Consider the following 25066-nt stretch of genomic DNA (forward strand, 5'->3'; position numbering starts at 1 on the left):
ACGTCATCATTGTTGCTAATAAGACAATAATACAAAGAAATGCCACTTTAGCACTTCCTGCTAGCATTAGCTAGCATTAGCTAGCAGGAACTCGGATGCATCCTATATGTTGTGATGAATAAATAAATGAATATGACTGCTAAGATGGAGGATAATATACCTAAACTCATTAGGAGGCGATCAGACTTTTACAACAATGTACCACAACCTTTCCTGGAAAAGCAAAAACTTTATCTACTTCATCTACAAATAACAGGTAAAAACTTGTGTTTTTCAATTTAGAAAAATAATTGGGCCCAAAAAGGTAGAGTGGGTTAGTAATTTGTGTTTGTTTTATTTTTATGTTTAGCTTCTCCGTAGCACAACATGGAGTCCATGTACAACTAGTTAGCTTGTTTAGCTCGCAAGAATAGCTTGCTTTAGTCTGTTCATTATTAAAACATTTTACTGTACTCATTGGGGACTTTGGTGTAACACAAACACAAGAGTTAAAAAAATATAACAAGTAGAAATTTGTATGAATATTTAAATTGGAATTATCCCTTGACATTGACATTATCAAGGGAATGTCATATTAGGACAGTGAATCTTAATTTGTAAAATGACAGCATCCAATGTACGTATAGATTTATTTTACTGTATATACTATACACACACATTTTTTAATATTGAAAGAAAAAATAGATACATGATTTTTAGTTGACTGTAATATTTGCTAGTTAATTATAGCAACGAATACGCAATTAACGCCTTCTTTTTGTCAATGAACCTGCTGAACTGAGAGGGTGTCATTCCTGTCATTCTGTTGCCGACTTACGTTTTTCCCTCCCTTTAAACAAAGCAGAATGCATCTGTTGTGTAACTCCTACTAGCGCCGCATTCTTTGCATATCCTAAGTCAAGAGGCACAAGACAAGCAAATGATTCTCCTCTGTGGCAACACAGCACAATGTTGCTGTTGGGCGACGTGATGGCGCTACTATTGTACAATCTTATGCTAGTGTGGTACCACAACACACAGAGGCAATGTGTATCAGATCATTTAAAACAGGTTTTATTGGTATTTTATTTCTTTAAATACACAAACTTGACAATTTAGAAAGTAGAAAGCATACCAGTACAATTAGTTTTTTGTTTGTTGTAAAACTATTTACAAAAAAAAAGTATTTTCAAGTTTTCTGTACATTATGTCGTAGGGAATGGTCATAAGTAGTGAGAAGTTGGAGGGGGGGACCAGTGTGGTATTAAATTTGTGCAACATCAGGGAAGATGAAACATTCAAAACATCTTCTCTTCATGCATTGTGCCCAACAGAAGTTTCCCCAAAACTCAAAAGAGACAACCTACTGTAACCAAACAAATGTGGGATCCCCGTTGTGGAAGTCAGTCATCAACCATATTATCTCCCTATGTTTTGTCATATTAAACTAAAAACAGGAAAAATTGCCAAAATTATCTTTGATAAGTTGACCAAGTCATACTTTCTGGGCGTTTCCTCACAGGCATCTTAGGCCTTCTTCATTTTGCCCATAGGTGCACTGCCATTTTCCAGGTGGGCTGAGCCGTTGCTGGTACCGTTGGCCATCCCGTGCTTGACGCCGTTCTCGTGGTGCTTGCCGTTGGCGTAGATGGCGGCTTTGCCGTTCTGACATGGCTGGACGCCCTGCTTGGGCAACCGCTTGCCCTTAACGTACGCCTGCACCCAGAAGTTGGAGAAGAGTATGAAGAAAAAGGTGCCGTAAATCCACACCAAGTGGATGATGATCGGGAACTGGTAGTCGCATCTGTCCATGAAGTAATACTGAGTCGCGTGGAGGGACACCAAGACGAACTGGGTCTGTTGACAAGAAACCAGTAAGAACCCCTCAAGCTAAACTTGCAACTAAACTCACTGACGTAGCTGAAGAGCGAACATACAAGTTGAATGGCAGTCATGTATTTCTTCCACCACAGGAACTTCTGGAAGCGAGGCCCGGCGGCAGAAAGGCCGTAGTAGAAGTACATGATGACATGGACGGATGAATTTACCATTGCGTGGAAAGAACCCATTCCACCTGGAGGCGAAAGCAAAGATGGACAACCATGTAAGTTGAATTTAGCTTTGAAACATCCCTAGCATAGATGGTATTCCACTTGAGTCCCTTAATTTTAAGTACTGTATTGACCCCAGTATAAGGCAACACCTCCCATTCATAAAAAAAAAAGAAAACAACAACTAGCAATAGATTGTAATAAAAAGGAATCATACTTCTTAGCTGCTGGGCAGTTCTTTGACAACTCTTTCATTGACCTTAACATTTTCATCTATTATTCACTAACAACCTTTGAGAGATGTTTTATCCAGTGGTACTCTGTGTTGCCAGGTCACTGGTGTGTGTGTGTGTGTGACAGGAAGGAAAGCTTGTTTGGTACCACTTGTCATAGTTTGTGGGTCTAGAAATGTATACTAGTACATATAATCGATACGTTATGAAAAAAATAATGTTAACAAAAACAATAATACAAATTTCCCCACTGAGGGACGAATAAAGGCATATCTTAATAATAATGTTAGCTCAATCTAAACACAGTGTGATAGTTGAATGGAGAAAAAAAAAACATCTTTTTAGGATGATATTAATTTCTGAAAAAGTGTCTGTGTTTGGACATTCTGGTACATTTTCTCAAACATTGATTAAACAGGCTTCTTCCAACTCCCTTACAGACATGTTTAAGTGTAATGATGTTCTTGAATGTAACTTTGCATGTTTGAAATGAACTACCGGTAAACCATTATCATTAAATATCCAACAATAACAAGGGAAAGTCAGACTTACATTTTCACTAAAGCACTTCTAATAACAGTAGCTTGAGGAATGGACAAGGTAGGTTGTCATAAAACAACGCGTAAAAGAGCCGTTACTTGGTCATTGGTAGAATGAAGTAATAGGAAGCCAGACGTGCACTCACCAGGAGCATAGCCAACTCCCCACCACCATGTCCAGGGCATGAAGGAGTGGTGAAAGATGTGCAGGAAGGTGATTTGGCCACTCTTTTTCCTCAGTACGAAGAAGAGCTGTCATTTAAACAAACAAACAAAAACTGAATCGTAGGCGACCACAACATACCTACAATGCATCTTCCCATTTAATGACTTACTGTGTCCATGAGCTCAATGATCTTGGAGAACCAGAACAGCCAAGCCACTTGAACCATCTGAAGGACAGAGAGACTTTTATGAGCCATCCAACACGACACTTATGATTACTGTTGTAATATTGGTTAGGAACTGCTGAGCTAGCATTAATAGCACCGATGAGTGCATTGTAAACCGTATGGAAATATATCATACACAAGTTTCACACAGACAGCTGAGCAGTGGTACCTATATTTTAAAGTGCATGCAGAGGTAAATAAAGCTGATGTATGCTGAGCACTCATGATAGTTGAACTTCATATACAAAGAGTGCGCCAACAGCCAAACCTGCTGATGCCAATGTTTTTGACCTTGCGCTAATTAGAGACATTGGCGGTTATCTGCTTTCACACCCAGACACCAAACGGCTATAGGAGACTGGTCAATTGAATAGAGGCTTTATCTGGAGCATTTAGTGGTAGTGCTACTATTTTACTGGTAGTTAATTGTCGTTTTGTGATATCATTATGAAAATATGTCACAATTATACCAATGATAGCAGCCACAAGTATTGGCAATAAAGCAGTGACTTACTCTCATTGCTTGAGGGCTGTCAGACACATCGATTGCATCACATCGCCAAGTATACGTTGTAACCCATCCAGACATCATGAACTTAAAAAAAAAAAGTTTAGATATGTTTTAGAGGAGAACAACAACAGCCAAATGTATACTCACCTCATAGACAATGTATATGGACAGCCCCACTAGCAAAAAGTTATAGACTATCATGGTTTCCTTCAGATGGAACGGCTTCCGATTGGCCATGATGCGAGGGCCCAGGTACAGTACAAAGAACAGGTAGCACAGCAAAATTATAGTCATGGGAATGGGACTCTGCATCAGTGGATAATCCTTCACCCGAGGATCTGGGGGAGGAGAAGACTGGTTTAGGAATGGGAATGTCACTACACTTCATTACCAACTATTAATATGTTTAAAAAGGGGTGGAGGAATCTTTGGAAGTTTCTAGAAGTCTCTAGTTTCTGTTTCAGAATAACGCAGGTCTTAGCTGACGTGTTGTTCTTTATGAGTTGAAGCTGAATCAACAAGAATAAATGAATCTGTGTGTCATCCATAAAGGAAGTAGAGGGTGCAATGCAAGTCGACAATATTATGAATGTTGTATAAATAACCATACTTCTGTATTTGGTTATTTTATTATAAAAATAAAAAAAGGACTGACCAACTCCCGCCACGAGGTAGTCATAGATGTCTATGGCATGTGAGCCAATCTCCTTCATCTCCTGAAGCATGTTTGCGATCTTAAGAGCCTGTTATCTGCAAAAAAAAAAGACATAAATTACATTACAGCCCAAAAACAGTTGATTACACCCCCAAAATACAAAGTTTTCGGAAAAAACATGCTTCCTTATTTTTTTAGCATAAACTTGACAAGTTAATAACCTCATTAATATAGTGGTTAATCATTTCTCAACACTGGAATTTCAACAGACATTAAGAAATCAAACAGTAAACTGGTGTGGACAAAAGTTTCTTAACATGCTGACAGCTCTGAACAAGGAACAGGCCATATGAGGGAAGTACCACAGTGTCTGGCGTCATTTTATCCTGCATTAATCATTCATTTAGTACCGGTAATCCATCATCTGTTATACATTTATCTAGGAATAGCAATGTTTCTGTCGGGTTTTACTCTGTACTTATTCTTTTATTATAGAATCTACAAACTCATTTGGTATCTTACGGATATCTACAAACTCTTAACCTAGAGTTACACATTCTTTCTGTATTAAAAAGTCCCATGAATAAATAGAGTATGATAAAACACAGAATCAACTGCTGAGACATGTAGAAGGGATTAAACAAGCTGCTGCTTCTTACTCATTTTCAGGCATGTTCAATTGTGCAAGCGTTAACATGTTATTCGGTTTAATGCAACTTTGTGAAGCATGTTTGAAATAAACTAAATCATTATCAAATAGTCCAATATAAAAGGCCTCCAAAGTCAGAAGATTCATTTTGGGACAATCCCTAATTCAGCTCGACAGTAATGTCATTTACCAAAGCTGACTTAGGCGAGTAGGGAGTACCTCCCTCGAAAACAAAAAAATCCCAATGAAAATCCCAGCTCATCTGACATGGCCTGACATCAAAGTAGGAGGGGCTTCAGGGAAGTGGGACGGCATTCCTCACCCTGAAGCCAGCCGGCACTGTGTTTCTCTTCTTCCTCTACTGCTAAAACCAAGACAAAAGTGGGAACATAAATGCAAAAATTGCTAGAAATATGGCGAGCATACACGCAGGAATGTTGCCAGGGTGGTTTAGATTGAAAATTAAATGCTTAATGTCAAATGCATAAACCCTGTAGGCTATGAGGACAAACAGGGCGTGCCGTGCAATGAAACTGGACCCTGAGAGCGCCATTGTTTGATGTACAATCAACAATGACAATCCCTCCTTCAGCCAATATCATTACAAGCTGAGACCATGGTGGTTGGGGAAAAGCAAACAAGGGGAAGTATTGACTTTTGGATAGGATACATAAAAAAGAAATGAAAAGCCTACAGCGATGCATTTTTCCACAAAGAGGCATCAAAAGGAAACAAATGTTTTACAAAGTACAACATATAAATCAAATAGACCAAAATATTCAAATCCATCACAATGTTCTATATCTCACTGGACAGGGAGTCACCTTTTCTGTTTCACAAACTGTAACTTATTTAATAAGTTGATCTGTGGTGAGTTGTGATGAAATGAGTTATGAGTTGTGGTGAAAATGCTCTGGAAGACAAGCAAGCATACATGTAATACTGATATCCTCAAAGCTTTATAATCATAAGACAAATGATCAATGACTTATGGACAATTAGTTGCTTAGACCTGCCCAATGTCCTTGCAAAGATGTTGCGACTGACAGTGGCCATGCTTTTCAATCAATCTTGCTCAAATTTGTGTTCGGTGGTTGAAATGACACTTCAAATTCATACATAGTGGCAGGTCTGCATCTGCCCCTCACACCCCTGTTTGGAATGGATTAATAACGCTTAACCAAGGTTCCACTGTCTAGCCGTATACAACAAAAACATCCCCAAAAAGTGTGCAATTAGATGTTCAATGAGGATTCCAAGAAGACTAGAAATGTGTGATCACAGACGACCACAATGAATCCCACTGGGTATCCAGCAATTGTTTATGATACAGTACATAAAGAATTGAAACTGAAGCTGCTAAATTAGTTTTATCAACGCTTTGATAAAAAAAAAAAAAAGGCATATTGTCGTCCAAACTGAAGCAGAAACAGGTAGAAGTCTTTTGTGGCCCAATGTTGAGATTCTGAATACCACAACAAAAGCACCAAATTTGAACACATGACAAATAAGACTGTGACCAGTGTTCTGCGAAAAAACAACCTCATAACCCTTGGATTTGCATACCCCATGTTTTGCAATTAAGCGTTTTCCTTTGCGTAGAAAATGCAACATGATTTACCACCACTTGCTTTTGTGCATTTCCCAAGCCAGTATTTCTCAAACTATTTCAGGAAAAGGGTCAATAAAACATACCAGGTACACTCCAAATAACCAAATGAAAACAATAGGCTTACTTGCTACTCTAAATGGTTTGGAAAAACTCCAGAAACTAAAACAGTGACAATGCGTCAAAATTTGCAAGTTTTACCATAGATAATAAAACATTACCTGTCCAGTATTGAATAAATTAGGCTTGTGTTCTAATCCACTTATTCAAGGACATCATGGAAATTACCTAGGGAACCACCAGCAGTCCAGAGAGCACACTTTGAGAAACAACTACTGTAAGTCAGGACGTTAACCAAAGGTTGAGAGCAGCTTTCCATAACTATTCATGAGGAGATCTTTTTTCCATCCTGGTCCTAGCCTTATCGCAAATGGTGGCATGAAACAATGACAACATCAGATAAATGACATTTTTTTTGTTGTTAACAAAAATCTTACACAAAATGCTGTGGCTCGTTTTGAGCCAGCCTGGAGGCATTTTCAACAAGTGCACCATCATGTCTGTGGGTGCAGAAGACAAGTCTTGTTCTGAGGAAAAATGCCGAACAGTTAAGTTGACCAGATGATTAAATCATCATCTGGTCATTGGGAAATACACCTTTGGTTTGAATTGTGAAGAAAACACATTTACTGATGATTCTGAATGCTTTTAAGTCCTGCCTAACATATTTTAGCAGCAGTGTGGCATTTGCTTCATGGTGACAACTTACCATTTTAGCATTCCATCTACAAGTCAAACTCACTCTATTCGACTAGTGTGGCCTTTTAAGAATCAGGTGTAAAAGTCTCACAACCCCAGGAAGAAAAGGCGGGAGAAGCAATGTTTATGTATGTAACCTGAGACCCAGATGAGAAGTAAAGGAAAATGAACACCAAACAACTTCTGAGATGTCACTTCTGAAGTTCTGGGTTTTAAGAAGTCATGAAGGAAAAAGCCTCCGTCCTCAAGGACATGAACATTCCACAACCTCACAGAGGTCAGTTTTGTAAATGAGGAAATCAGGCTTCGCTACACTTCTAAAAATAAAGCTCTGTCCATTGTCAGTCAGTTTGTATTTCTTCAGCGAATAGGCTAACCTAGCAAGGTATTGCTATTGTAATATTAGCAATGTAGCTCACAGTGCTATTCTCTTGTTCCACTTCTTAATCTTAATGTTACATTGTTGTATGTAATATATGGCATCTATTACATTAAACATGCAGAGTTAGTGTATAAGTAAAAAGTGGATCAAGTGCTTAATAGCACTTAATAGCACCCCCCCCCCCCCCCCCACAGCTCATTACCATTGAAACTACAGACACAAACTGGCTTGTTCCCATTCAAGGGTTACAAATTTTACATATATAATAGATTTTCAGAAACACTTCAAATACACTACAGGGGACCTCAGAGATATTTAAAAATCTATGAAAAATACTATAATATGAGACCTATGGCAGAATGTCCTGAATCAACAGCGCCTCTGCTGGTTGAAGACAAGCAGTGCACTCACATTTTGCCACAAATGCTTAAAGATGGAATTAATCAGTTCACATAACGACAATCAAGTCCACATCAGTTACTAATAAGTGACCCAATAAAGACTGAAATCAGACATATTTTGGGACCAAAAGTTTAGGAAGTAAGGACAGGAACTTCTCTAATTGTTTCAACTGTGTAGCATTTTACCCCCGCATGACATTAAGACACATGACCTCCCCTGGCAGAAAGCATTGACACTGAGAGTTGTGTGTTTTTAGCAGAGCCTTGACAACAAATGGCTGGTTTACATCTAAAGATGGAGGCATAAAGCATAGTGGGTGTTTCCTGTTCAGTCAATGAATCACAGGATGGAAAAAGAGGGAAGAGTTAATGATGAACAAATAGGGAAGAAGGGATGAGGGAGTAAAACAGAACACCCATTAGTTTGAAGTACAAAAAAGGGCCAAAAAGTGAACTTCTGCTACAGTTCTAGACAATTTCATCATAAAACCAATTAAAATATACCCTGCCCGAGCATAAGTTACTTGTGCGACTTACCTTATTAAAAAAAACAAAAACAAAGCAGCAGACTTCCAAGCTTGAATAAACTGAGGCCAGCGTTAAGAATCCTCTTTGGGAGCCTCTCTTGGTACAGCAAAAACTGCAGTTAGTGTGAGAGAAGGCGAGAAAGGCAGAGGGGGTGAATGGAAAAGTCAACCGACAAAGTGCGACTGGTACAGCCGTCTTCCGAATCTCCACCCTCCCTGACTCACCCAGAGGAGGTGGATGAATAACGAGCTCAGAGGGGGGAGAGGGAGGGAAAGAGACTGAGCAAGGCCACAGAGGGCGAGAGAGAGAGAGAGAGAGAGAGAGTGTGTGTGTGGTGTATTTAAACACATGCAAAATAAAATGTTCCCTCTGTGACCACCGCCCGACTTTCAGCTAAAATACTCCCACCCAATATCTCTCCTTTACACCCGCAATGACTCTCCAGGCCACGCCCTGCACACATTTGCATGGAAACCTGGCTCTCGAGTGTTTGTTCTTTATAGGGTGGGTAGATATTCTTATTATTCACAGGCACCGGTTGAGGAATCGGTGGAGTCTGTTATCATGAAGGGCATCCGTTGTTGTTTGCTTTCCACTCCTTGCCGAGAGTTACAGTACTGTGCAAAAGCCCTCGGCTGCCACAAGCTTATTTGTGTAACTCTTCTACTCCTGGCTGCTGCACACAAAAAGGTGAAAACCGAAACCTGCACCCCTACTGTGTTGCATGCGCTATGACTTCTCTGACAAATACACCACGTGGTGGCGCTGTTGTTTGACCACTACAAGTGGGATACTCTTGAAATTTCTCACACAGCACTCCAAAACACTCCCTGTAACTTTTGATGTGTTCAGCCAAATCATCATGCAATTTGTTTCACACATTTAGAGGACTGGCATGTACGAGCATGTAAAATTTGAGTAAGATTGGTTGAGTGAAAAATTGTTCCTAAGTAAGTCCTTCCTGTGTCAACTTATCATCCATAAGCCCTTAAACATTGTCTGATGAAGATATCATATGTACGTATGCTCACATGTCTTCCAAAGCATTTTGAACGCAGCCTATGGGGGCAACATCATGATTTGGAGTGCATGAGAAAGTGGAAAGGAAAAACGAGTATATTTTAAAGACACCAGCAACAGAACTAGTGTTTTAATAACAGTAAGGAGTAAACTGCTCAGTCAAAATTAATTCCTCTGATGAGGTCATTGTCAACACTACAGCAAGTGTAACAAGCATGAGTTACAATTTTTTCAGTTTGTTCCCTTTGCGTGTAAATTTCCAAATTTCTCATTCAATTACAAATTCCCACAAATTAATTCATTTTGCAATCCTAACAAATACTTCTGAATATGATTACTGCCTTGTGTTTTTTGCATGTTTCGAGCCAGGCACCATCACCAACCAACCATGATGTTTATGCAGGGCTGGCGAGTGCAACTGATGGCAATTGATAAAAGATGACTCAGTATGATAATAATGCCTAAAATTCTTTCTTTAAACTATGACCTCACCGCCACACCCTGATGTCAGCAGCCAAAATGAGTAAACTAGTAGTCGTCATATCCTAATACCAATAGTGACACTCTTGTTTGAGACTGTGTGTCAACTTAAATGGCCACTCTCAGGATCAAAGCACAAGGAGACGCTGGAATTTCATTCAGAAAAAGATTTATGTGCAAAGAGTCCGTTCAAACATTCAAACATTGCTAAAATGCTTTCAAGCAAAAGAGAATTGAACTTGACTTAAAAGTAAAAATATTCTTCGAGTGCTTGGAGACACTTTGCACAGACGCACTGGAGCAAGGACCAACTGGGCTGGTTTGACTCGTCACTCAAGCCCTGTCTGGATGCGGGCGGTGCGGGTAGGTAGGAGGATCTTGGAGGTGGTTGAGTGGCAGCACTCCAGAGCCCCTCCTCCAAATACCAAAACACACCTGACAGCAATATACATCAGCGTCCTCCAGCACGGTCGCTGACAACACCATTTAAAAAAATGATTGTCATCTTGCTCTGTGAGACCAACACCTTGTGCCATGATGCCTTACAAAAGGAAGCGGAAACGACAATTAAGAGGATTTTGTAAGAAAGTACTTATTAAAGAATTCACAACTATAAATATTAACCATCATGAAGCCATCAAATCCAACTAAAACAGTAGTCATAGATGCTCTATATGACCAAAGAACTGCTGTTTTTAAAGACCTACTGCAAAACGGTAGTGCTTGTGTGTTCTGTTTTTAGGGATCGACTTAAAAAAAAAATGGTAATGATTCTCTACCCTGCTGTTTTTAAGGATCTACTGACATAATAGTCAATCATTCTTTTGTATGACTGCGGTTTTGGGGGATCTACCAAAAAATGCTAGTCCCAGAGCCTCTATCCAGAATGTGTGCCGTTTTTAGGCATTTATATTTTTTGTATGCTGAAGGGCACCTTAAAATACAGATCTGAGAATCCCTAGTTTTTTACAAATCGAGTTTGTTTGTTTTTTATGCTAAAGAGCCTCTCTGCTGTTTTTAGGGACCAAATTTTTCCTTTACTTGGCTTTTTATTTTTAAATGCTGGCGATCCTTTGTCAGCAGTTTTTAGGGATCTACTGAAAAAATACTAGTCAAAGATCCTGCATATGTCTGCTGTTTTGGGGAATCCACAAAAAAAACAATAGTCCAATAAGTGTGCCGTTTTTGGCATCTCATTTAAAAAATGCAAAATATACTTACGTTTTTAAGAACCTACTTAAAAAAACACTAGGCAAAGAACTTCTACGTCAGGAGAGCACTGCTGGATTTAAGGGCTAACTGCAAGAAACGGTAGTTAAAGATGCTATATGTGTCTACATCACTGAACAGAAGTCTCAAAAGTACCTTCCAACAACATCAAAATAAAAAATTAAAAAACAAACTCACCACAGTAAGAGCATGGCGTTTGTTTTCCAGAGGCAATATGATCACACTCTTCATGCTAGCCGGCAGCTAGCATGAATTTACTTAAAATTGAATAAATATGAACATGAGCGCTGAACACACAAAGTATTACTTTGTTTTGTGTTGTTTGCTAGTGTGACTGGCCTAAGCGGAGGCCACTATGACTCTCTTTGGTCCACGTTCACCACCACCCATTCGCTGATAAGCTGCTAGAAGCAGAACTCAGTAAAATTCCAGAGACAAGATGTATTGCAGATACACCCTTGCGTGTCCCTAAATGCATCTTCAAATCTCCCTAAGTCAAGAGTGACTTATCTCTGACCTTATGTAAGAAATGCACGTGTTATGCCATGCTGGGTGTGTAGTTAAGCATTTTGCAATGCTGCCATAGTGCTAATTAACAATACAATTAAGCTTTGTATCAAAGTGAGATCTTTGCCAGGTATGTTCAGGACAAACATGAAATGTGCACCGCACTTGCAATAAAGTACGAATGTCCATCATTTCCCACACTAGTGTAAGGAGTTGGACATTGCTGTCAAGCACACATTTTGCTTCTTGTTGAGCCATGTGAAATACTTTTAGTGCAGCGAGCATGGGAGACATCCAGCACTAAATGCTAAAAACACACTTTGAATCCACTGCAGATTAGGCTACGGAGAAGAAATATATATCCAATGATTTTCTTGCTTAGAATTGAGATTGTGAATCTGAGGGCTGATTTTTTCCCCCCACATACGCGCTTTTTGAAGAAATCACTTTTTCATCATCATCATCCTTCACGGGAGGACCCAGAAGGACAGTTAAAGGGGACCTGTGAAGCTTTCCCACTTTTCTGACCTATAAATGTAGTTAGAATGTTGTATTGTTGTGTTAAACAATGCCAAAGTTTCAGATAATGACATTTGCGTATTTGGAAGCGAGCCCTAAAAGAAGTTTGGGATGGCTCTAAACACTTGGTTTCAGAGTGTTTTTTTTTTTTTTTTTTACTAACACCAGCTCACTGTGATGTCACCGGCTCTGAATGAGCTTGCCCGGGTACAAGTTGTAGGGCTGCCCACACCCCGCTTTGCTGATTGTCGAAGATTAAACCGTGTTAGCATCGCTTCCAGGTTTGTTCATGTTTGAGGGAAAGGTAACTTCCCAAGCATCAGGCAGAAGTGGTTGGTGTTGCAGATTCGAGGTGGAAAAAAGAAATACCGGACTGTTTTGTGAACATCGGCGAGGCTGGACTATCTGCCAAACTGTGCTGAAGCCCGATGCCTTTTCAACGCTGCTTGGCCGTGTTAAGAATCAAAAGCACAAGCTATAAGTAACAATTTATCAAGTTCCCGAGTAAGCTGTTGTCTGTGTAGCCTTGCATACAATGTAACATTTCTAGAAATTATTTAACCTTTTGCAACCCTCCTTAAACTAAAAACAAATCAATAAAAAATGCACTGCATTTTTTTTATCTACAAGCAAATACCGATTGTTTTTCCAACCTACAGCTTATCCTCACGAGGGTCGTGGGCATGCTGGAGTCTATCCCAGTTGTCTTCGAACGAGAGGTGGGGTACACCTGAACTGATCGCCAACCAATCACAGGGCACAAATAGACAAACAACCGTATTTAATCATAAATTGTTTTGTTTTTTTCCACAGTCATCTATTTCAGAACGAGGGTGACTGAATGCAAAAGATAAAAAATGCATTAGGATGCAGTGAGAATGCCAAGACTCAAGACTGAGCCAAGACCAAACGAACATAACAAGCAGGTGTCATTCCAGGTAACCTTCAATGTCATACCAAACATGCTGTGCTGCTTTGTTGTTGAAAAAAAAAAAAACTTCTAGAAGTCCAAGAGTTGATCAAACTCACTTTAGCTGTAGTGTAATAGGAAACGCTGTGAGGGTTTACTTCATATGATAATCTCTTTACAATTTAGGGATTCTTTTACACATCTAACGTCTGTTTTAAAAGTAAAAGTAATCTACTAAATAATGATTTATCAAGTTGCTTCCAATTAATTATTTTCAATGTTTGGAATATGACATCTGTCATATTTGTGACAAAAGATCAGATAACAAAAAAGGCTGTACAAATTGTATTGTGACGTTGTAGCTCGGGAAGAAAGACTGCTCGGGTCATGTGGCAGTTTGAGATGATCACAGATAAATGCACCAAGGGAAACCATGCCAGAGAAAAGTGAAGAACAGTAAAATACAACTAAAGGAACGTAGGCATCCGTTGACATTACTAGTAATGGAGATGGAACAGGAAGAGTTAGTTCATATGGTTTGGCACAAACCTCATTTTAAGGTCACAGTTCAGTTCATTTTTGATACAGTCATAGAGCGAATTGCATGACATAAAAGTGCTTAGCTTTTCTTTAAAGAGCTTTATGATGTTTAAAAATGACCAAAATAACCCTGCAGGTAATTCTTCAAAAAATAAGATGAAAAAAAACAATATAGTTTACAAGTGTTCCGTTATTGCTGTCAACAGTAACAATTTGAGTAATCTGAATTACTTTGCTTTAAGTAAAGTGCAGAACTGATAGTTCCAATCTGTAGCTCGTTTCGTATGTCTCCTGAACAGCGCTTTCATCTTATCCACTTTTTATCTGTTTACGTACTTCACTGGGAAGCAATGGTATTCCCAAACAGGAGACTTTAATGACAGAAGTGGGTTTTCAAGCTCTGGCTTCTCCTTGTTTGGGCTGCACAGTAGGTTTTCCCCTTCCCTTCCTGTCCCTAACTCAATTTATTCCGTGTGAGAACTTGAAATGTCTCTGTATCATACCAAAAAAAATCAGATACCAAATACATGTACAGTGACACCCTCAATAGGTACTGTACACTACCGGTCAAAAGTTTTAGAACCCCACAAATTGTCAAATTTAAAAATGTAGATTTTTCCTACAGAGAAATTGCCGTGTTGTAAAATTTTGACCGGTAGTGTAAGTCGGCAGGAAAGTATACAAACAACAATAAAGAAAAGGCATGTCGACATTTTTGGGATGTTTAGATTTTCAAGTTTTATACAACTTCTGTATGATATTTTTTAGGGCGCTCAACTTGTAGGTTCCACTTTTCTCCACATGGGGCAAAAACAAAATAATTACTGGAGCAGTAGATAACCACCAAGTACTGTCAGCCCCCCATAGCACGGGAATGTTGCTAGACTAGCCTGAGCACGGACATGTTTACACCTCCAACATGCTTACACTTCCTCTGCTTCATTGTGTTTGGGTGAGGGGGCGTGTGGTGCTGTTGCTGCTGCTGGGGCGTGTTAGAGAAGTGGATAATATCAACACCCCCCACCCCCATTCCACCCCTCTACCTTGTTGAGACAAAGCCGACCCTTCACCTTCACCCGTCTATCCATGCCACGCCTTCCCACAGGTCTCTCACCAATGCCTCACAGTTCTGGAACTTTCCACAGATCCCATTGCATCCATATGAATGAGCTCATGCCGCAATACAGGCGATGGCATTACAGTCAATTTGCATCCTGAACAGTGGGATGGTGCAAACTGAAAGAGCAAAACCAAAGAGCTAGAAACTTTTGTGGTGGTGGAGGGTAATTAGTTAAATTGTCTTTTGATGAGCTAATGTCAGCACTGCAATGTAGGGCAAAGTTGAAGTGCAAGTTGTCGGAACGGTAAAACAGGTGTCGTAATGCAAACCAAATTGTTGGAGTGCAATGTAATGCATCCAATTAGCTCAAGTAAATACTTAAAGCCTCATACTTAAGTTTGCTACTTGGCTGTGCGCCGCCAGAGATGAATGGATGATAGACTAATCTCAATTCCTGTCACTCAAGAAAATACTACTCAGAGTCTTGACATTTTTGGACAAATGTTGCCTTTCTACTCACCTCAGTACTGCAAAAAGCCATGTGCATTGAATGCATCAGACTCAATGAGCTACACCAACGGTCATTTTCAACCACTGCAGTTAGAGCTTATTAGGTGTGCTGCAGGAAATTATCCAATTTCACTTCAGTTCAATAATGATTTACGAGTATTCACCACCTATGAAATATCTTTATCTATGCCAAAAACACATTGTGAGTGGCAGAGCATTGAAATGTTCTTCCATCTGTGAGGCCGATTCCTGTATTTTTGCTGTAGACATTTTAGGTTTGACATTAAAAGATGAACATGACCTGAGATCAACTTTTCAGATTTATTTCATGGATGTGATGCACAGCTTACAGATGGCACCTTTTGTTTGAACCCACTCATTTTTCATGTGAGCAAAAGTATTGGAGCGGACATGTGACGGACATGTGTGTTTTGTTGCCCAGATGTGTCCCATTTAGGCCTGTCACAATAATCAAATCCATTAACCGCACGATAAATGAAAATGAACTCGATAATTTTGCTGGCCTGTGCATGTGTGTTTCTTTTCCTCCTCTCTCTCTCTCTCTGTGTGTACCAAGCAGGCTGGACAAGAGTGTTTACGATAATGTTGACAATATCGTTGATCGGCAATTATTTGTAGGATAATTATCATGACAGTGAATAAATAGCATTGAATATCTACGCTGCAGTTCAGATTGGGTAGGATAGGTTTTGACTGGAGACTGCATTTAGAGGTAAAAACATGAAATAAGAGTATCTCTGGGTGGAAAAGAAGCAATTTCATAGCCATTACCACCACTTGGAATTTTCTGAAGAAGAAAGAAGCCACTGCCGTGTACTAAGTAACAGACGTCAAACAGGTACACAAAGATAAACATCAGCAGTTATTGACGGAAACATTGTCAAAGCTGTAAAGAAAGAACCTAAAACAACTCCCCATGACATCAACAATCTTTAGAGGACAGGTTGGAAAGTATCAATATAATTCCTAACTATCCCTTTAAAACTTGACAGGGTTTGCATTTTACATGTCTAAGAAGAGACCGAAGGGAGGAACCCCACAAAACAAACAACAATGAAAGAGGCTGTGGTCAAAACCTGGACAAGCATTACAAAAGAAGAATGCAAATGTTTGGTTATGTCAACGGGTCACAGGCGTACTGCAGATAGGTTCCAATAATTTTGCTCACCTAATTTTTGTATTTAGTTACAAATAATGCCATCTGATAGATGTGTGTCGCACCCAGATGTAAATTACTAAGCAGATTGACCTATTTTCCGAATTTCCCAATAGGTATCGGGTGTCGGCCAATCTTGCATATGAAACCGAGCTTATCTACCCTCTGAAATGGTCTCAAAGTCAGCCACTGTCCCCTTTTGCTCTGCCAGACTGCAGACAGCTACCAATCAAGTCTGACGTCTGACCTGACGAACAAAGGAGAGAGCAATACTTTCACCCAGTGACAGATTATTTTGTGTAAAGAAAGCCAAAAAAGAAGCATAAACAAATTAGCATGATGGCAGTTTGGTGTGATTTTCATGTTTTCTCAGAACCATTTGGATGAGTTGTTTGGTGGTGTTTGACCTTGGAGGTTCCAGTCTTCTCGGCATGTTGCTGTTGGTAAGAAGACGCATTTTATCCGAGGGGACCGAGGGCTGTTGCAGCCAGGTGGAGACTGTGGCCTATAATACTGCCACTAAGGCACAACACAACAGAGTGGGCTAGCATGATGTCACTGTACCTTCTTCAGGGCCGAAGGGTACAGGTAAGCTCCCATAATGTAAAAGTATCAAGGCTGCACAATTCATTGTAACCCTGATGAAGTCATGGACAAGAAAACGCAATTATAAAAAGTAACTTGTAGACGCGTGGCATTACACATTGCTTTCAGTATGACAGGAATGACTGGACTGTCGTGTGTCATTTTCTTTCCATTTTAAAGATAGATAAACTTTGATATAATATAAAAAAGAAATGACATGACAACTTGCTTAGCAAAAATGAGGCTTTTAGTAGTGAATGACAAGAAATGAGACTTTTATATGGACATGCTTGCCAAGAAACATGAGCATAGTCATGCGGGTCATTGTGATTTGCATTACCAAAAAAAAGATGACAATTTCTTACGCTGGCTTTGTTTACATGGGAACTGGTTCAACCAAGTCGCAGTTATGAGGCACGAGTACAGACTGACCTACAATTACACAGTTGGTGTTTGGTACAGTCAAACAAGTATGCAGTGTGTCAAGAATAACAATGATTTGTTTCATTTGGACAATCTATACTTTAAGGTTGTTGTGGTTGCTTGGAAAGTTGTATTCTGATAATTGTTGGTTTGGTGGCATCCTGCACTGATCCGTTCTAGGACCACTGGTATTTAATATTTAACTAGTCACATTGTAGACTATCCCTGTAAAACAATAAAACATCAATAAGCAGTTAGCCTCTAACACCCAGTCAACTAAATTGGTTACCAATCTCTATCATATTACAAAAGGACTTGACTGGCCTGAGTAAATACACACTTCCTCCTGCCTTGACTTCCGGTGACAGGAAATAAAACTGTATTGACAGTCTCTCATTCAACCACACAATGTTTGTCAGACAATGCCCACCAGAAGTTAGAGGTACAAATTGGCTATAGTTTCCAAGATGCAGTATCGGCTCAAAATAGAGAATTTATACAAAATAAGACAAAAACGGTAGCTGGTTGCTACAAGCCAGCTTTATCTGAAAGCCTGTCTGCACATTCCAGTACGTTCATCTTAAAAGGGGACCTATTACGCTTTTTCAACTTTTTTGACCTATAAATGTTGTTAGAATGTTGTATTCTCGTGTTATACGATGCCAAAGTTTCAGATAATGAGTTTTGCTTATTTGGAAGTGAGCCCTGAAAGTTTGGGATGGGATGTTTTTTTGCAATACTGGCTCAGTGCGACATCACGATGAGCCTTGTGAGAAGCCACTGGCTGAATGGGCGTGCCCGAGTACAAGCTGTAGGCCTGTGGAGTGGCCGTGGGTGGAATAAATTAAAACAGACCGTTTTGGAAAGCCAAGGAAATACAGCTGAATAGGTGCAGATTCTGGAAGACCTACAAAGCTTTCTGTACATATCGTGTGTAGCACGACACACAACTCAATACAAAGGGCCAAAAATAGCCATTATAGGTTTCCATTAATATGTCCAGAATTGAAACTTTTTTTTTTTTAACAGAAATCCCGCTCTCGCTTTAGCTGTGCACCATTTGTTGTTAAACAGAGTTTTGCTTGCTTGTGACAAGACCATAGGCGCTTTAATGTTGTAGCTGAAAATACATTTGCCCACTTTGAATTACCTTGCTTAGCAAGCAAAATAACTAATGCTAAAAACTGCTAAAAACAAAATCTAATGTTAACTTTGAGCACAATGGTTTAATGTAGCAGTTAAACGGCAAGATTACCATGACCAAACAGCCCCTGGCAGCACAGTACACACTATGCAAAACTTCACTCCGGAAAACGTATTTTTATGATTTGAAAATTGCAGAGCTGGCCCGGCTTCCCAACTGTCTGGGAATGCAGTGTGATAAAGACATGAGGTAAAGGAAAAAGTGAGATTCCTTAATGTGTTTTCTCACAAAAAAAAACAAGGCATTTGGTTACTAACTTTTTTTTTGCTTTTCTGATTTTTCTGCTCTTTCTTGCATTTATAGTAAGCCTGTAAGAAAACCTGCACGGAAGTGATGCATACACATCACAACAATCACAAGTAAATCCAAGCTTAAAACTCTTTGCTTAAAAGGCTTATATTACCGCTAATAAGAAAAACAATGACCTAACATCTCGTATGAAAGAAACAGTTAGGGTTAAATGACAGCCTTACCATTTGAAGCAATTAAGTGTTGAATCACACCTGCAGCACGGAATCACACACTACCTTAAGGTGGTGCGTTGTGTGATGTCATCTGAGTGAGCGCACCATGACTCACGTTGTTGTATCACACACCACATACCAAGAATGGGAAAGTAGCGAACGATTTTGTTGACCTGGTTTCTTGCAAAATAATAATTGTACATGTAGAATTACTTTTTCTGAGAAAAAGAACATTTTAAATTTGGTTTCAAACGTAATAAAATTTAACATCAACAAATACATCATGTAAAATCACCTTTTGCCAAGAAAATACAGCCCTGCAGCATTTTACTCCCAATTACACTCAACAAAAAATGCAACGCTCGCTCTCAAATTACATTGGGAAATATGACGAAATCTGTGTTAGTGAGTAGTCATCATTTTTACTTGTGTGGCATAACAATATGCAGATGAAACATATGATTATTACACAGGTGTGCCGGGGGTTGGCCACAATAAAAGACCACTCCAAAGTGTGCAGTTTAAGTGCATTGTGGGTGGTACGAAAAACACTCAGTATCTGGAGCATCCCAAATGTGCTTGCTATTTTCAAACTGTCATTAAAAGTATGCTTACTCACTTGACATGTCACCCGCTGAGCATGTTTGGGATGCTCTGGATCAGTGTGTATTTGAGGAAAATGGTCGTCACAGTCGATACTGATTGGTTCTCGGACAGCTCTGAACCCACACAATACAGTTGAAACTGCAAATTTTGGAGCGGCCTTTTATTGTGGCCACACTAAGGCGTGCCTGTGCAATGATCATGCTGTCTCATCAGCATCTTGATATGCCACACCTGTGAGATGGAGAGATTATGAATCGTGAATGTTCACTAACACAGATATGTGAACAATACTTGAGCGATAGGCCTTTTGTGTATAGATTTTTTTTTATCTCAGCTCATGAAAAATCTGATTTTTGCTGATTTTATAAAAAAACCCAACCCAGACCCAATATTGGTTTCCAAACCTTATATTTGGTAAAGTCTGACATACATTAACACACATTGAAAATGCATGAAGACTAGACAACACTGTATGTTGCCACTATACAGGAAAAGTTTCTCGACTTTAGTTTCCCCAAAACTTATTAGCATCGGACAGAAATTTGATTTTGGTTCCCCCTCTGGACAAAAGCTTACTGAAATACTGCACTAGTAAATCATGTATCACCACATAAATTCATAAATTGTATTACCCACAACCAACAACAGTAAGATAAAAACTGACAACTGGGAACCAATTTTATTAACAGTATTATCATAATACTGACATAAATTAATGGACCAAAAAACCATTAAGAATGGAACTTAAAATGCTATTTGTATCAACACACACACACACACGCGTATACAAAGGCAGTGTAGTAATAACTATTGAGATGCATGACACTAGTACCAACAAAGTGATAATCTTTGCGCGTGTGTGTGCGGCTGCAAGTGCAACCTATGACGACATGCCATGGCTCAAAGCTGACATGCACACACACACATCATCATAATAATCATAAAGCCTGACAACACTCAAGACCACATTGACCGCAGCGTCAGCAAAGCGGCAAACAAGTTTTAACGACTACACGACGCATAAGTGAAATTAAATCGGTAAGTGAGTCTCTATATTGTGCAGGTTTTATACTTACTTGTTCGGAGGATGAAATATAACCGGTGTGAAGTGATGAATGGAGAACGACTTTTAATGCCGCCAGCAGACGCGGGTTTCAGGTTGACTTGTTGCTCATTTCCGCTTAAATCTTGCAGCCCCCAAGCAGCCAACCAAGCCTTTGATGGAGCAGGAAAGGTGGAGTCACGAATCCACACCTCTTTGCGTATTTAGTCGCCTTGTTTGGACGTCAGTAACTGACAACATATACATCCATAAGGGCTCGGTTTTTTTCTAAAATCCCTCAGGCATTCCCTAAATGACACGCAGATGACAGATAATAACAGATTCTCCAAAGCAGCGAAAAAAATTAAAATAAAAAAAGTTAAATATTCTTTTGAACTGTACTTGGGCCACTGATTTTCATTCGTTATTATCATCTCTATTGTCACCTTTAAAGCAAAAACTCACACTCGAGGACAAGAACTGCTTGCCTTATTTTTTAATATTCCCCATCCCCACCCCTTAAACAAAGCAGTCTTTTAAAACTGTCATCTGCTTTGAATGTGACTGCTCAGAAAAATGTCCTTCCTTTAGTATTTTTTCTCATTTTCAACTAGTCAACTATAACTACAGCCTGAAATACACATACTGTAATTGTTTTAATTTTAAATTCTGTACTGTGTACAGAAAATACATTTCAAGGAGTTTTTTTGTCGTGGGATGTTGTATGAAAAATGTCATTATAAATGGCTCTCAGTGGGACATTTGTTGTCCCAAGGGGCGTTTTGTGTGCCATTTTAGGCTGATTTAAGGATGTGACATTAATGCACATTTAAAAAATGCATTTTGTTTGTTAAATACTCAAAGTACCAATAAATACTCAAACCCATCCATCCATTTTCTTTACCGCTTATCCTCACAAGGATTGCGGGCATGCTGGAGCCAGTCCCAGTCAGTTAAAACCCAATCAGTTAATTTTGGATGCACATACAAAGAATGGGGACATGCAAAATCAATCAGTGAATTTGCAATATATCCACGACGCAAATGTTGTGTAGCGTATACAAAAGACACACTATGAGCCAAACAGCCCTCTGGCCAACTCAGTTGTCATTACAATCCCTGAACCTGATCCTGATCTGAAGTGAAGATAAGGGTCTGCTTGTACATGTCAAACAGTGGCTCAGGCAGATGTTTAACAAAGACAATGTATAAACCCTGCTTACTTTGGATGTCAGTTGGATGCTGTTTAGATAAAAAACAGAGCCTCAACTGACAGATGAGCATTTTTTTTCCAGGTTTAATTTTACTGTTGACCAATAACAATGCTGTGTTGATGTTAATGCGGAACGTGAATGTTTTGCTTTTGTAAGTGGCACATAGTAGTGACCTCCATTATTGGTGTGACTTATCAGGCACCTGAATTGCAGTATAACAAAAAATGTCCATAGCCTAACATTTTGGCTCCTTACTCTATATGCCTTCCTTGTATGGTGTTTAGCAGTGTTTTGGTCAATTCAGTCTTGCAAATACACTTGTGTGCACAATTATTAGTCAAGTGTTCGTCAAGTGTCAATCCAGAATTCTAAAACACCAAACATTTGACTTTGACCGTGGTCAACATGCTTTGGAACACATGCTAGCATACGTACATGTAATGCAGATATTCTCAAAGTTATATCATCATTATATAAATGGTGTATGACAAAGACTTATGGGCGGTTAGTTGCTAAGTCCAGCAAAGACATTTTGCTTTGTGTTGGCCATGTTTTTCAACAAATGTTGGAAAAATTCTACACACACGAGCTTGTAGTCCCTCAAAAGTGTGTACCAAATTTGGTGGTAATACACCTTAACACTTGAAAGTCAGGGTGTTTTATAGAACGCATTGAGCCCTGTGCAAAATGGCATGCCCATCTAATTTTTCAGGATCAAACAGTGCCACCATGTATATGCCAGAAAAATAATATCACAGGTTTGGCCAAATCTCACCCTTTTGTGTGCAGCGGTTCAGGACTAGAAAGACTTATCTTAAAAATAAAAATACAGTACATGTGTGCAGTATTGTGTGCTTGTTTGATGCACAGTTCAGATGATTGTGTTCACACTTAATCAAACGAATCGTACTTGCAGAGTATACGCGCTATAATTCCTTTTGACTGAACTAAACAGAGAGCTCCTCAACTATTGTGCCTCCTGTCATTGGAGATCCATCAAGTGTCACTCATCACTCCATAAAACATTTGGAATATGTGTCTTCAGGTATTTCTTGGCCCAAAGTTGACGCTTCATTTTCAACTTGTGAGTCTTCATCTTTACTTTGGCGATGTCTTTTTGTTGACATTGACAGAAAGTCCTACAGCCAGTCGGAGCACTTAACATGATGGTAAACATGTTTTCTTTTGGACAGCTGAAAAAGGTCCGACTGGTTCCGCTTCCTCTCATTTCACATTTCTAGCTGATGACACAAACTAACATGGACTGGTCGCCAGCCAATCACAGGGCACGTATAGACAAACAACCATTCACACTCACGTTCATACCTATGGACAATTTGGAGTCACCAATTAACCTAGCATGTTTTTGGAATGTGGGAGGAAACCGGAGTACCCGGGGAAAATGCACGGGGACAACCTGCAAACTCCACACAGAGATGGCCGTGGGTGGAATTGAACTCCGGTCTTCTAAGTAGCTGTGAGGCCTGAGTGCTCACCACTCGTTCGCCGTGCAGCCCTATGACACAAACATCTGGAGTGAAACTATACAGCCAATGGAATGCATCTACAGTATGTCATGTATTCATATGACAGTTTAATAATTTAATTTAAACAAAATTATTTGTTAGCGCACAGACCTCACAGCTAGGAGGACCAGGGTTCAATTCCCACCCTCGGCCATCTCTGTGTGGAGTTTGCATGTTCTCCCCGTGCATGCGTGGGTTTTCTCCGGGTTCCTCCCACATTCCAAAAACATGCTAGGTTAATTGGCCACTCCAAATTGTCCATAGGTATGAATGTGAGTGTGAATGGTTGCTTGTCTATATGTGCCCTGTGATTGGCTGGCGACCAGTCCAGGGTGTACCCCGCCTCTCGCCCAAAGACAGCTGGGATAGGCTCCAGCACCCCCCGCGACCCTCGTGAGGAAAAAGCGGTAGAAAATGAATGAATGAATGAAAATTATTTGTTTGGATGATTATTTTTTTTACATTTCAGCAACATGACATCAGCCATCATGCCCTGTGTAGTATTCAATAAGCCTCTCAACTTGGCATGTCTTTAAATGACATATGGCTGACAAATAGTGGTGCGGCAATATGAGGATGTGTTAAATATGAAAATATGAATTATGGAACTGTGGAAAGTCTCATAGTGTTTACTTTCTCACAGTCATTTTATACATGTAGCATTTCTATATTTTATTTATGTACCCTCGTGAGGATAAGCAGTAGAAAATTAACGAATGAATAACCCTGACTCTTGTCAGTCATAAAATAAGGCATGTCAACGATCAGGGGGGACCTCAAGTGGCCATAAGGTGTTACTACAATTGTGCCACTTGATTTGCATGCGTTCAGATGGAAAAAAAAGGAAATTCATTGTTAATGTAACGGTTCATATGTTACTAACTAGAAGATGACTTAGTACATAGATAAACACTTTTTTACTTAACATTGGACAGTTGAAAATGTGTTACCAAGGAGAGCTGAGTGGCGGTTGAACAGGAAGTGACGTTGCAGATTCAGCGTTAAGTTTTAGTTTAACGTGGGTTACTGAAGAAACAACTTTTATTCTGTACTATTTTGTCGATTGTGAGATCAACCAAACTGACAATAAAAGCTTGTTTTTCAGGCAATCAAGTCTGGCGTTTGTGTCTCCCCGAACATTAAGGTTATTCCTTGTGACTAGTGTAGAATACTGCACTGTCTTTGAATGCGTCTTCTGGATGCCTTATACAATCATCCCTCGCCACATCGCAATTCAAATTTTGCGGCTTTACTCTGTCACAGGTTTTAAAACTTTGGCCTATTAATGAAATGTTTAAAGAAATTAATGCATATTTAAAGAAATTTTGTCTATTTTTGCCTAAATTAAGTAATTAAGCATT

General features: G+C 39.5%; 1 protein-coding gene across 3 annotated transcripts; it reads right to left on the bottom strand.

Moving 5' to 3' along the window:
* Nucleotides 1-1032: 1032 nt before the first annotated feature.
* Nucleotides 1033-21156, bottom strand: elovl1b (ELOVL fatty acid elongase 1b). Of its 3 annotated transcripts, none has more exons than XM_058072544.2 (9): nucleotides 21000-21156; nucleotides 8698-8800; nucleotides 4361-4455; nucleotides 3853-4043; nucleotides 3709-3789; nucleotides 3138-3194; nucleotides 2949-3054; nucleotides 1917-2053; nucleotides 1033-1836 (listed from the first exon to the last, which is right to left on the bottom strand). In XM_058072544.2, the coding sequence occupies exons 3-9, from the start codon at nucleotides 4428-4430 to the stop codon at nucleotides 1507-1509; spliced, it is 972 nt and encodes a 323-aa protein (XP_057928527.2). In that variant the 5' UTR covers nucleotides 4431-4455; nucleotides 8698-8800; nucleotides 21000-21156; the 3' UTR covers nucleotides 1033-1506. The 3 variants fall into 3 exon arrangements, with proteins under 3 accessions (XP_057928527.2, XP_057928526.2, XP_057928521.2); XM_058072543.2 differs by lacking the exon at nucleotides 8698-8800 and adding an exon at nucleotides 7116-7205 and having other exon boundaries at nucleotides 21000-21125; XM_058072538.2 differs by lacking the exon at nucleotides 8698-8800 and having other exon boundaries at nucleotides 21000-21154.
* Nucleotides 21157-25066: the final 3910 nt, after the last annotated feature.

The sequence above is a fragment of the Doryrhamphus excisus genome, linkage group LG4 (genome assembly GCF_037039965.1).
Source record: "Doryrhamphus excisus strain RoL-2023G ecotype Guam linkage group LG4, RoL_Dexc_Guam_v1.1, whole genome shotgun sequence".
NCBI lineage: Eukaryota > Metazoa > Chordata > Actinopteri > Syngnathiformes > Syngnathidae > Doryrhamphus > Doryrhamphus excisus.